Below are 13980 nucleotides of genomic sequence, written 5' to 3'. Positions count from 1 at the left end.
TGTTCGGATAAAATAAAGTAACCTAAGTTACTTTAAAAAACATCCCCTTTTTTTCACGCCTATGTTTATTTCCCAAGCGATTCAAACCCTCGAAAATAGAAAATAGTTTGAGCTTTATTGACTATTAATGAGCTTTATACCATAATGCAGCTTGTCAATTTACTTTTAAATAAACGTTTAATTTATTCAATTAAAATGTTAAATGTTAAAATTATTTATTTTTATAGCTTTTTGGTTTTTTAAACAAAACATTTATATTCGGTAATGGATATAACGCATCGATCGTCAAAGCGATGCAAATCAAATTGTAGGACATCAAGCGAAATTGATTTTTATATGAGCTAACGATTTATAAATATAAATATTTGCATAGCATGTTATATAAAATGAAAAGTTATATATATTTATACTATTATACTAAAACATTATTATTGAAAAATTAAATTGTTTAATTATTTGTAACTTAGCGAAATAAAACTAAAAACATAAACAAAAAAAAGCGAATCGTTTATTTTAAATTGATTTCTGAACGGTAAATTTTCAAAATATACCAACATCATAAGGACTCAGAAATATAAATATAGATTCGCTCTAAAAATTTGCGGAGTGAACGCGGACTTAAAATCCAGATCACTCCGCTGGAAAAAAACTCCCTATTTACTCCGTATACAGAATAATTTTTTCTAAAATTCCGGAACTCCGAGTGACGGAGTGAATTTGGATTTAAATAAAATCTCTAATCACTCCAAATTCACTCCCAATTTTTAGTAATTATCGAGTATTGATGAAGCCACGAGCTTTAAAAGCCTGGACAAAAATAACTGAAAACCTATCTCTAAAATTATATTTTAGTGTGTGTGTGTGTGTGTGTGTGTGTGTGTGTGTGTGTGTGTGTGTGTGTGTGTGTGTGTGTGTGTGTGTGTGTGTGTGTGTGTGTGTGTGTGTGTGTGTGTGTGTGTGTGTGTGTGTGTGTGTGTCAACAAAATATAGTCGTACGTACATACGAAATATTTCTTGAATGAATTAATTTGAGTAGAGTTCAGACAGCAGTTGACGGAGTTTATTGAGCATCAAATATTATTAGTTTTCAAGATCAATCAATTCTACAAGTTTCAAATTTATTGAAAACTTTTTCTTTTCAATAACTCGTCTACTGATATAATAATCCGAAACTTTAAATCTAAGTTGAGAAATCCTTTTAATTAGTTTTAAACTAATCTTAGTCGATTTATTTGTTTCAAAAAAAAAAAAATCTAACTAAGATTACTCTTCCTAATCAAATTTTATTCAACGATCTTTCGTCATAAATTAATAAAATTTGAATAATTTTTGTTTTTAGTTTTTTCATACTAGACAAATCATTGTGATACACAGAGAAAAAAGTTTATAAAAATTAACACAAAATTGTGTGTTAAAACAAAATTTTTATGTTGTTTTAACAGTATTCATTTGTGTAAAAAAAAATATCACAAAAAATGGTAATATTATCTGTTACCGGGTCTGAAACTTTCACACATTCAAATGCTATCTACAACACCCGTGTGTTGATTTAACACTTTTATTTGTGTTATTTTGATACTTATAAAAATTTATGAACATATAAGATTAACAAGTGACTACGGTAAATTTAACACGGGCTCTATGTTAAAGTTACATTTTTAAAATGTTAACACTTATTTGAACAGTAACACTGAGTAAATGTTACTTTTGTTTCAATTCAAACAACACTAAAGCAGTATGCTAAAATAACACAGGAAAATGTTAAATATTTAACATAAAATTCTTAACACAGACTTCTTTCTTTACGCCAATACGAAAAATTTTTTACTGTGTAGTTAACTGACTTAAAAATTATCAAAAAAAAAAATCTTTTCCCCTGATTTTTATTTTTTTTTTGCCTTCTATAATATTTATTGTGAAACAAAACAAATATGTAATAATGTATTAAAATAGCTTTATGAGCTCGACAAGAGTAAAGAGTCCCAAAGCTGGTACGCGTATTTTTAATCCGCATCACATTATTGCAATAACTGATGAATTTTTTACAAAAGTATATACTCTTTATTTAAAATCATAGATCGAAATATATTATTCATGTTATTATGTTAACATAAAGTAAATATTATGTATAGAATTTGTGTCACAATAGACGTGAATATTATACGGCGCAAAATTCACGGTGTGGTAAATATTTAAAAATTTAATTTATAAGCTTATATTCACATTATACATTATTACTATTATATATATGTATATATATATATAGTTCAATATATTTACCCGCTTGCATTTTACAAATTTAAGCTTATTACTTTAATTAAATATAGATGTTTATCTAGATAAAAGCGCGTATTTCGAATTGGCGAGACTTTCGCTCGCTGTTTTTTTTGATTAGCAAAATTTATACCATCACAATATCTACCGGAAACACGATTGAAGATATAGTAATGATAAAATTACAATGATTATGATAAAAAATAAATTACAGAAGATAAAGTACACGAGCAAAAAAATATGAGATTGTATCACAGTAATATCATATTTTATATTTGCTCAGCTTTAAGCAATAACCGTCAATCCTTACAAAGATACTTGGCCCTTAATATTCCATTTAATTTTACAACACACGATAAACCGAAAAAGATAAGAATAAAAAAACATTTACGACATAATCTGGTTTCTGACAGTTTTATATAAAAAACGATTCTTGTAAAACGATATATTAAAAATCATAACTAGATTTTTTTTTTCTCGGATCATCAATTTTTCTGCCTCAATTGTACCATAAATTGATAAATAAAAATAATATATTGTAATATAAAGATAAAATAGAAAAATTACCTCTGAAAGCTGGTATTTGAAGAATTTTAAGCTCATCATATCTATGCATCGTACAATCTTGTATGATAGAATTTCCCATGGGCTGCAGGTTTTCCTCGATTTCCATTACAACAGTTCAATGCTCAAATTTTTCCGCTAAAAATATATTTAATTCACATCACGTTCCAAATGTTCATTTGAATATGATATTATTCGCACATATAACGTATGGGATACGTGTGCTATCTATGTCGTAACCATTGAAAATATTGAATGGCAAATACAAATAAATATTAAAATTGCGCTCTCTTACTCGCTCACCATAACGGTACGTATGTTCTCCATTTTAACCAACAATCAGCAAAAAATTTAATTAAAAAGAGTGAAAGAGCTTACATATTTTAAATATAAACGGCGCCACTTTACTGTCGAATATTGGTAGCACTACATTTTTAAAAACCCGGGAAAATTTGAATTTCTTAATAAATTTATAACCAAAACAAAACGGGGATTTCCAAAATTTATTACTATTTTAAGTGACAATCTTTCAATTACTCATAAAATGAATTTTTAACACCAAATTATTTGTGTGTCTTAAAAAAAAAATTACTAATTAATATTTAAATTTAAAAAACTAAATTAATTTTTTAATTTTTTTTTAATAAACCAAACCAGTAATTTAAAAATAAATATTTTTTTTTTCTTTTTTTTAAATTCTTTTAAAATATATATTTTTTTTTAAACTCGAATACACTAGAATCTTTGTCACTAGGACACTTGTCGCGTTGTGTATTGAGTATTGAGACAAAAAAAGTTTTGTATTAAAAAAATGAAAAAAAAACAGAATCATGTGTCAAAATTGTTTTGATGCGGGGAAAGAGGGAAAATAAGCAAGTAAAGTGAGTGAGCGAGTAAGTATTAATACTTGTATAATAAAAAAAAATAAAGAAAGAAATATTAAACTAAACAAGCAAGAGACCAATACCCAAGAGTTCGAGAGAGCTTTATCTTTTATTATGCGCCGTTGAGTGAATTGTCAAGTGAAAATCAGAAATGGCTGCCAACGATCAACAGCTAAAGGTGAGTGTGTGTTGATTATTTGTCAATGTTTTTTTTTCGTTATATTTTATTTTCATTACTTTTAAATATTAAATAGTGTTATACATTATGTGTATTATCTACATTAAAGAATGTACTACGTCACTGTTTATTTATTGTTAATTATCATCCAGTCGATTTCCCAGATTTAAATTAATTTTAAAAAATAATATAAATGTTAAGTGTACGATGAGATGCGGCAAATAAATATGATACGTGTGTGTGTGTATTTTCATTCTGTAATAACATACAAGGAAATACATATAATACAACCTTGAGTATTAAATGTCGTATTAAATTATTAACAAGTTATTATAATTAATATTAAATGTTAATGTATTAAAATTAAATATTTTTATAAAATATATGGTGACATTTTTTTTTATTTTAATTCAACTTTTTATTGTTTATTTTTATTGAGTTTGACAGTAGTATTTACGTTTGTCCAGCTGTCACATTTGTCATTTACAAGTGACGGTCAACATTTTTCTGTTATATTTTTATATTTTATTGTTAACATTAATTAGTTTTATTTTAATACATTTATATATATGTTATTTTTAGTTGCTTACTATTTATTATCTTAAACGTTTTATGTTACTAAACATTATCATTAATGTCTTGAGTCACGTTCATCAGTGATAAGTCAGTAAAATTCGTGAAAATAAAGAAAAATTATACAATCTGTATAAAATTACTCGGCCATCAAATGGAGAAGGTATTCACTAAAGTTTTACAATCGAACAAGTATTTAATCACAAATCATGGCTGACTTTTTATTTTTAACTTTTTTTTACTTGTTTAATTTAACGACTGATTAATACCTTGCGTTAATATTTATTTAAAGATTTTAATCATTTTTCATTAATTATTTTATTATTTATTATTTTAATTAATGCTCGTTTAAATCTGAACATATGCTGCGGTTTATATTAATGATTCTCGCTTATATTTATACTAAATTGAAAGAAAAAATTATTTTTTTTTTTTTTATGACAATTAGTTCAAATAAATAATTGATTTTTTGAAATATTCATCACTTTGTAACCATTTTTTTATTACTATAATTAAATATCAGATTTTGCGAGGGCACTTTTCTTTTTTTTTGTATATTATTGTTATTGTTGTCTTATCTTGTTGTTCGTTATTTAGAATTAAAAATGATTTAATAAGTTGACGATGAAAAAATTCATATCTATGAATAGATTGTGCAACTTTTTATTAAATGAAAAGCAAAAAATAATAATATATCATGTTATATAAATTTCATTTTAGTTTTTTTTTTTATTTTATTACTACTAATAGTCTTTTTTTTTTCTTTATTGTTAATATTTTAAATTGTTTAGGAGCAAAAAGAATCAAGAGAACCAGCTCATCATGCCAGACGACCAATGAATGCTTTCCTTATATTTTGTAAACGACATCGTGGATCAGTGAGACTGCATTTTCCACATCTTGAAAATCGTGCTGTCACTCGGGTTCTCGGTGAATGGTGGGCTACTTTACATCCAGATCAGAAACAATCATATATAAATTTAGCTCAGGAGGTTATTATTTAAAAAATTATATTTTTATTATTTTTAATTATCAATTATTGTCAATCAATATTCAAAAGCCTTCAAGGCTTTGATTATGAAAGATTCTTAATCTATAAAAAAAAGAAAAAAAACTTCAAGTAGATTTTTTTATTTTAAGTAATTAAATTCTCGACAAACTTATCTTGACTTTGTCTTTAATTTATAAGTTATAGCTCGTTAATAAAATTTTAAAAAATTTGAATAAATTTTCACGCTAACTATTATAAAAACTTTGAATTTATTAACTCTACAAAAGTTTTTAAGTTGAGATTAAATTTGTTCAGGACTTAATTAACTAAAAAAATATTTTTTCAAACATATATCGACGTTCTAATTAGCAAATTGTCTAACTCCTTTTAAGAAAATCCTCTATTTATGCTAAAAAAAAAGTAATTTAAAATTTTTTATTTCATGTAAAAGTCAATTCCATATCTAGTATTTATAAAATATTTTTTCTTACTATTACTATCTAAAAATTGCACAGAATCACCTACTAAAAAATATTAAGTTAGACAATTTGCTAATTAGAACGTCGACATATTACATATTGAAACTTATTTATTTATTATTTTTTTTTTTCGTAGTATAAAGATGCATTTTTAAATGCAAATCCAGATTTTAAATGGTATAAATTACCCGCCCCACCACTTAGAACATTAACAACAAGACCGACAAACAAAAAACCGGATGTTGGATCGAGTTATGAACAAAATTCAACAATTACAACAAGTAACTCAAATTACGAGTCTTCCAATTATACAAACACTGAAAATAATGATGCTATCCAACCAGGTAAATTAGCTGATGAATCTCAGATTGGTGGACTGAGTTCATTATTTACACCACAAAAAAATTCATCCAATCGTAAGGATGATGATGATGGCGATCATAATAATGACAATGATGATGATGATGTCGATGATGATGATGAAGATGATGAATTACCAAATATAGAAAATGATAATATAGCAAATGGAACAGATGAAATAGTTGTACCTAAACCACCGAAAAAACGTTATACAGAATTACCAATTGACTTGGAACAAAAGAGAGACTGCAAAGCTGACTTATTTGGAGAATCAAGGACAGGGATCGCTGAGTCTAATAACAATAACAGCAGCAACAACAATAACAATGAGCATCATCTTCATTTGGATGATGAAAAAAGAAAACGCGAGGCGAATTCTTATTTGGAAGTAAATAGTCCGGAGGATAATAATTTTCGAGGTGAACGCAGCTGTAAGGGATTGCGTTATCAAAAATTTCTTGCTGAGCAAGTGAGAAACGTTGGATCGATGACCCAGCAAGTTAAACGACGACGTACTGAGCTCAATAAGTAATTTTATTTATTAGATTATTTGTCAAGGTCGCCACAAATCGGGAATTATTAGGGAGTTTATACAACCAGGAAATATCATGGAAATGTCGGGGAATTTCGAAAAGTATCCGGGACTTTAACTGCGGCAATTAAAAATTTAAAAACTTTTCAATAATACTCTGGTCAAAAAAATTAAGGAATATTAAAAAAATTTCAAATTTTCAAGTGATTTCCAACCGGCAATAGCTCGAAAGAAAATGGTTGTACAATAAAAACAAAAGAGGCAAATTGTAGCTTTAAGTGTCTAGTTTTCTGATCTGATCTTAAATTTTTTTATTATGCACGGTCCCGGAGTAATCCTAAGAAAACCATCGAAAAAAAAATGTTCTACATTTTAGCTCGTCGTAAAAACGGTCTACGGGCTTCAATAAATATTTTCGATAATTATGATAGATTTTTTATTACCTCGCAACCCTGGATAATAAAAAAATTTTAAGACCAGATCAGAAAACTAGTCACTTGAAGCTACAATTTGTTTTTTTTTGTTTTTGTTTTACGAACATTTTCCTTCGAGTTACAACCTGTTGAAAATCACTTAAAAATTTGAAATTTTTTTAATATTCCTTAATTTTTGTGATTAGTGTATTTTGAATTTATTTTAATCATAAAATTACTTATTAAATATTTTAACTTACATATTTTTAACATCAAATAATCAAAAGTAAGCCTTATTAATTTATTTTATTGACTTTTTTTGATACTGATACCAATAAAATTTTTGAATCAGGGAAAAATGTGAAAAACTTTAATGGAAAACCGGGAAATATCAGAGAATTTTTAAATTATTTTTTTGTGGCCACCCCGTTTGTTGCTGAGATGCTTTTTTGTGGTGAGCTATAGCGATAATTAACTTTTGTTTGCCCGATAATTATATTTTAGACTTACTGGCATTGAAAAACATACAAAGGAAAGAAGAAATTCAATATCGTCCAATGTAAGCGAAAAGACTGATTCATTAAGCAGTGAGGGAGGCAACAGTTCACGCAGTGACTTGGAGCATCTTGTTGATAGGTAAATTTAGGTCACCTATTAACTTATTTATTGACAATTAATTAGTTAATTAATTAAATTGCTTGCATAACATATAATTACATTATCAACATTACATGTTCACTATCGATATTAAATCAGTGCTGAAGGGAAAGTTGAAGCTTCAAAGCCGGAAAATACTGAGACAGACGAAGCCGAATTTGAGGCATGGACGCGTAAACGATTTAAAGCCGAGTACGTTTATTTAATTTTATTATTTTTTTATACAATAAATTGCGATAAATTGAATGTTTATTTTTAATTGACAGAGATTTTAATTTGGAAAAAAAAATAGAAGCATTACCCTCATTAAGTTTAGAAGAATTTCAAGAGAAGAAAAAACAACAGCGTACTAAAAAAAAAAAATTACCACAGAAATTGAATACTAATTCAATAGCTAAACGTACTTCAGTTAATCAAAATGATAATGGACAATTAGATACTTCAATAAATAATCGAAAGGAAACAAATGATATTAATTCACATGAAGAAAGTAATAATGCTCATTTGGTTGGGAGTCAAAAACGAAAAGCTCGTAAACAAAGTATAACACGTAATGCTTCTGCAACAGTATCGAAAAATTCAACTCAAGAAACAAATCAACGTAAGTATATTAATAGTTTTATTACTACACTGTAAAAAGAGCGGTGTTAAAAATGGACTCATTTTAACTCCGCCCGGTGTTAAAATAAAATTACACCGGTGTAGGAAAGGTAATTCACCGGTGTTAAAAATACCGGTGTTAAATCAGGGTAACCGGTATAAAAGCGGAGTAAAAGCGGGGTAACCAGTGTAAAAACGGAGTATTATCGGTGTAAAAGCGGAGTAATACCGGTGTAAAAGCTGGGTAAACTGCGTCCGCTTCGAGTATTAACTTTAAAGATTATAAAACACAAAAAATGGCAGTTCTCTATGAAAATTAATAAAGAATATTATTTTTTAACAAGTATAGTGATCTAGTAAGTAAAAATATTCACAAAGTAAAATATTTTAACACCGGTAAAGAATATTTACACCGGCGGCGGCGTTATTTTAACACCGGTCTAGAATATTTACACCGGCGGCGGCGTTATTTTCACACCGCTTTCGGGGGTAAATTTCCCTTATTAAACAAAAGGATTCAAAAGTATTAAAAAGGATTTGATTTTTAATCGTTTTGAATACTTTCTAATTCTTCAAATCCTTTTTAATACTATCTCTTATGGGCGTTTAACATGTGAAATCATTTTTAATACTTTTATTTAACAAGGGTTAACACCGATAATTTTAACACCTACACCGCTTGGACTTACCCCGGTGATTTTTTACAGTGTATATTTTTATACAAATATAATAATTATAAGTAAAAAATGATGATTTTTATTTAGCTTGGTGTGCATCACCAGATCTCGAAGCATTGGCCTGTCTTGCAGAATTAGCTGCTAATCGAACGAAACTTACCAAGTAACTCTACTTACTAATATTATTATTATTATTATCATTATTATGATTATCTTTTAAATTCTTTTAATGTATAAAAAAAAGTTACTCGGTTTTTATTTCTTGTTTTTATCATTATAAATCTATTGTTTATGTGCCACTATTACGTTAACATACTGGCATAAGAATAGTTGACGAATTTATAATTTTTATCGACATTTATCGTATTATTAAAAGTAAATGATATGAATACATATATTAAGGTGTTTCGAAAAAAACCATTTTTTCTTATGGTCTCAAAAGTTGGTTTCAAGTAAAAAAAAAAAAGAAAAAAATCCTCCCAAAAAAGCAACTCGAAATCTCAATTCTACTAAGAGCTCAACGAACATACATCTTCCCATTTAAATTGCATGTAAAAATATTGTTTTTTAAAAATAAAAGTATTGAAAAAATTATTTTACAAAATTCAAGTACATGGTCTTGTAGGAAATTAAATTCTCTACAAAAAAGTTCTCAAGTGTTTTCTTCGTACAACTAACAAAAAAAAGTTATGAAGCTCTAAACTATAATAAATAGCATAACTCCATGTTTTTATTATATTAAACAGTTTTTTCACAGAAATTTAGATTTTTTCTTGCTTAAATGTGCAATGTATCTTAATTTGAAACTGATGAATTTTGAAATAACTTGATTAATTCATTTTATTTATTATATTATCAACAATTAATTTACAATTTTTCTTAGAAAATAATATTTTACTTTCGAAATTTATACGAAAAATAAGTAAGATCTCAAAAATCTTTTTAAAACACCTGACTGACAATACATGATATATTCACCGTTTAAACATGTACAAGCAATAAAATCCGGTAATTAGCTTTAAAACTGTGTACGTTAAGTTTTTCGATTCACTATTGTTTCAAGCTTCATAAATTTTTTTTTGTCAGTTGTACGAAGAAAACACTCAGAAACTTTTTTGTAGAGCATTAAATTTCCTACAAGAACCATGTACTTTGATTTAAAAAAAAAATTTTCAATACTTTTATTTATAAAAAACAAAAACAAGTTTTTCGAATGTAATTCAAATGGAAAAATGAATATTCGTTGAGCTCTCGGCAGGATTGAGGTTTCGAGCTGTTCTTATAGGATGATTTTTTGAATACCTGAGACTTAAGACCATAAACTCGAAAAAATAAGTGTTTTTTTTAAACACCCTAATATATATATTAATTATTATATTTAGATAATTGTTAATCTCGTGTTTATTATATCAACAGTTCAATATTTTAAAGTTTTTAAATTAAAAAAAATATATATATCTATTTTACTACTTATCTAAATCTAATCATTATTATTATTATAAATATACCACATTTTATAGTTAAGTGGTATATTATATTTCCATTTTATTTAAAATATCTATTAATCATACCTGTTATTAATTATATATTTATAATTATCATCTAATCATATTTTCAAATTACTCGTGATAGAAAAATATGAATGTGAGTGATAAATGCCAAGTAAATAATAGCAAAAAAAATATATATATATTATTATTGTAAAGAAAATGAACTGAATTTATATGTAAAAAAATTCTTTTTATATAATCACTGACGCTTCCAGGCGACTGATTGATTATTTGTCGCGGTGCTTCATATTTTTTACTATAATTATCATTATTAAAAAATAACAAATGTACTATATAATAAATATAAACTATATCATCGTCATTAAAGCCTCGGAGTTTATATTTTTTAAAGAATTTTAAACTATTTATTGAACTATAAAATATCAACACTAATAATAATAAATAACAAAACTTCTAGGCTTTAATAATAATGGAAAAAATAATTTTTTTATTTATTATTGCACATTTTAATAGACGATTCGCATTGAGACATTAATAATTTGTCAACAGGGCATTTTTATGGACACTATTTTAAAACTGTTTATGATATATTAATATAATTATACATGGGAACAATGAGTATTTGATTTAATTTGAATAATAATCAATTATCAATGTTCTTTGTAAATGATGAGCTAAAAAAAAATATAATACAGCAGACGATATCGTTATATATAATTGTTTAATGTAAATATTTAAGTTACAGTATTAAATTCTTGTGCGATCGTCGGGTTAAAAATAAAAAAAATTATAATCAAAATGTTTATATGTAAGCCTATAGATACGTACGTATATACATTGATCGCAATAAATATTAAAAATGATAAAAATTTAGAAAAAAAATATTTTATTCAGTATAAAATTAAATAAAAAAATATGCGTTTGATAAAATGTATTGTATGTACGTATGAAAGGTTTTTATAATTAAGCTTTAATATATTAAAATATATATTTATATTATTTATACCAAACTAACATAAACAATCTTAAAGACTAAATAATAAACGAAAAACATAAAAGGAAAAAAGTAATGAGGTATTGTACGATTGATGAAAGTAAGAGATTTGTCTGTGATTTTGGCTGAAGGAGTTTTTAATCTTTTATATTTTTCTATTATTATCATTTTAATTTGATTGCTATACAACTTATCTATGAAAAAAAATATTTTAAATTATGTGGAGGACATCAATAGTCAAAAGCCTTAAGCTGGGATTTTAAAAACACCTGTAGTTAATTATTTCATATTTCAAATGTGCCTTTAAAACAAAAATAATTATCAAAAAATTAATATAACAAACAAATGACCAAAACTATTTAATTATTCATTTTATTTTTAATTAATATTTCATATTAAATATTAAATAATAGATATAAAATATAAAATTTTTATTTTTGATTAAATAGAGCTAGATTTTCTCATCTAAAGTTAGTTAACATGCCTAATAATATAATCAAACATAAAATAATAATAATTATTATTATTAAGCAGGCAAACTTTCCAATGATTGTGAGATAAAATAAATTAAAAAATAATATATATATATATTTAAGATTGTATTTGCACAAGTAAAAGTGTGTAATTTATAGCTTTAACAATGTAATTTACACATGTTTATTCAAAAAAATTATATATTATATATTTTAAAGTATATCTATCTGTATATGTATACATTCTCACATTGTAACATATTGTATACTGTTTGTATGCGTAATAAAAATAGCATATTTTGATGTAATTAGTGTTTCTTTATTTTTGTTAGACCAATCGGGCCAATAGTTATTTAAAAAAAGTAATTTGGCAGCCGAAATGGAAGTAGATTTATCGCAATTCATCACATGAAGTTTGAATCACAATAGTTTAAATAAGTTATTTAAATTTAAGTATTAACTTGAATAGCTGGAGTAAAAAATTATCCGTTATCCCCAGATCAATTAACATGAAAAATTTTTGGAAAATTTCAAAAATTAAAAACTCGCACTACTTCTTAACTTATTGACCGAATTGGCTCATTTTTAAACTCGATCAAGGTAATCGCCGAAAGAATAAGTATGCTGAGTTTAATCGCGATTCGTTGAAAACTGTGGCTAGTATCTGAGTGACAAGACGCTCATATACTGAAAAAAAAAATACTTTTATTAAGAACATTTACTTGATACAAGAACATATATTCTTGATAATTATCAAGAATATATAATTTTGTCTCAAGAATTCGTAGAATTGAAGGAAATAATTTTTGTTTAATTTAAGTAAAGCTATTCTTTTGTTTACTCATAATATAATATCAAATTCATATAATAACAAAAATAAATTTGATGCTCTTTTCTCAAGAAATTGATAATTAATAATAATAAAATAAATATTTTGAACAGATTTCTTGAACCAAGAAATTCTTGTTTGGAAAATAGTATATTTTTCTCAGTGTATATGTATATATACATACATATATGAACTTTTGAACGAATGGTATTTTTGGAAACTACTCGATGAGTTATGATAGACTGTGGCAATATTTTTTGAAAAATCCACGATGAGGACAAATACAAAAGTTAGATTTCTATGAAATATGAAATCTACTGAAAACAATAAAATCAGTCACTCTATAAATTTTTTGGTCGCGTTGTCTCAAATAACGAATTAATAAACTCAAGTTATTTTTAACTTCATTTTTTAAATAACTTGAAAACTAAATTCTTTGACAGGTCTCGAAATTAAAAAAAAAATTAATATCCTAATTATTTTTCAGACATATCGTAACCCAAGTAGCACACTTGGCTTTATGACTTAGATTTGCAGCTGTTTTTTTACCTATTGATAAGGCACCAAAATGTTGACAAAGCGATCAGAAATTTATATAGCCGAAAAAATATCTGTTTAAAAGACTTTACACGAGTGACGACAAAAATTACATTACAAATAATTGTCAAAATAAGTCATCTAAAGGATTTTATAATTGAAATTACTTTTAGGACGAAAAAAAGAACACAAATTTCCTATGACTTCTAGGACCAACATCTGCATGTCTTATTTATATAAACTTGGCTTTGAGACAAAAAAAAAATTTTTTCTTGTCCTTTCAAAAAACATCTTTATGACATGTCAAATTTGTCTGCTATTTGGGAAATAAAAAAATTTTTTTAATGACAGTTTAATTAAAACAATAATTTCTTTTGTACTGAAAAATTCTGGATTTTTTCTGTAAGAAGTTCAAATAATTATAATGGTATGCATATAATTTTCAATCTCAATA

General features: G+C 25.7%; 1 protein-coding gene across 3 annotated transcripts; it reads left to right on the top strand.

Moving 5' to 3' along the window:
* The first annotated feature begins 3606 nt into the window (after positions 1 to 3606).
* Positions 3607 to 12457, top strand: LOC130669454 (uncharacterized protein DDB_G0289357). Of its 3 annotated transcripts, XM_057472374.1 has the most exons (8): positions 3607 to 3900; positions 5265 to 5465; positions 6080 to 6224; positions 6288 to 6831; positions 7753 to 7884; positions 8005 to 8097; positions 8172 to 8506; positions 9270 to 12457. In XM_057472374.1, the coding sequence occupies exons 1-8, from the start codon at positions 3874 to 3876 to the stop codon at positions 9347 to 9349; spliced, it is 1557 nt and encodes a 518-aa protein (XP_057328357.1). In that variant the 5' UTR covers positions 3607 to 3873; the 3' UTR covers positions 9350 to 12457. The 3 variants fall into 3 exon arrangements, with proteins under 3 accessions (XP_057328357.1, XP_057328355.1, XP_057328356.1); XM_057472372.1 differs by having other exon boundaries at positions 3608 to 3900; positions 6080 to 6831; XM_057472373.1 differs by lacking the exon at positions 3607 to 3900 and adding an exon at positions 4339 to 4636 and having other exon boundaries at positions 6080 to 6831.
* Positions 12458 to 13980: the final 1523 nt, after the last annotated feature.

This window comes from Microplitis mediator, chromosome 6 (genome assembly GCF_029852145.1).
Source record: "Microplitis mediator isolate UGA2020A chromosome 6, iyMicMedi2.1, whole genome shotgun sequence".
Taxonomy (NCBI): Eukaryota; Metazoa; Arthropoda; class Insecta; order Hymenoptera; family Braconidae; genus Microplitis; species Microplitis mediator.
This window is presented reverse-complemented; position numbering and strand designations above follow the sequence as displayed.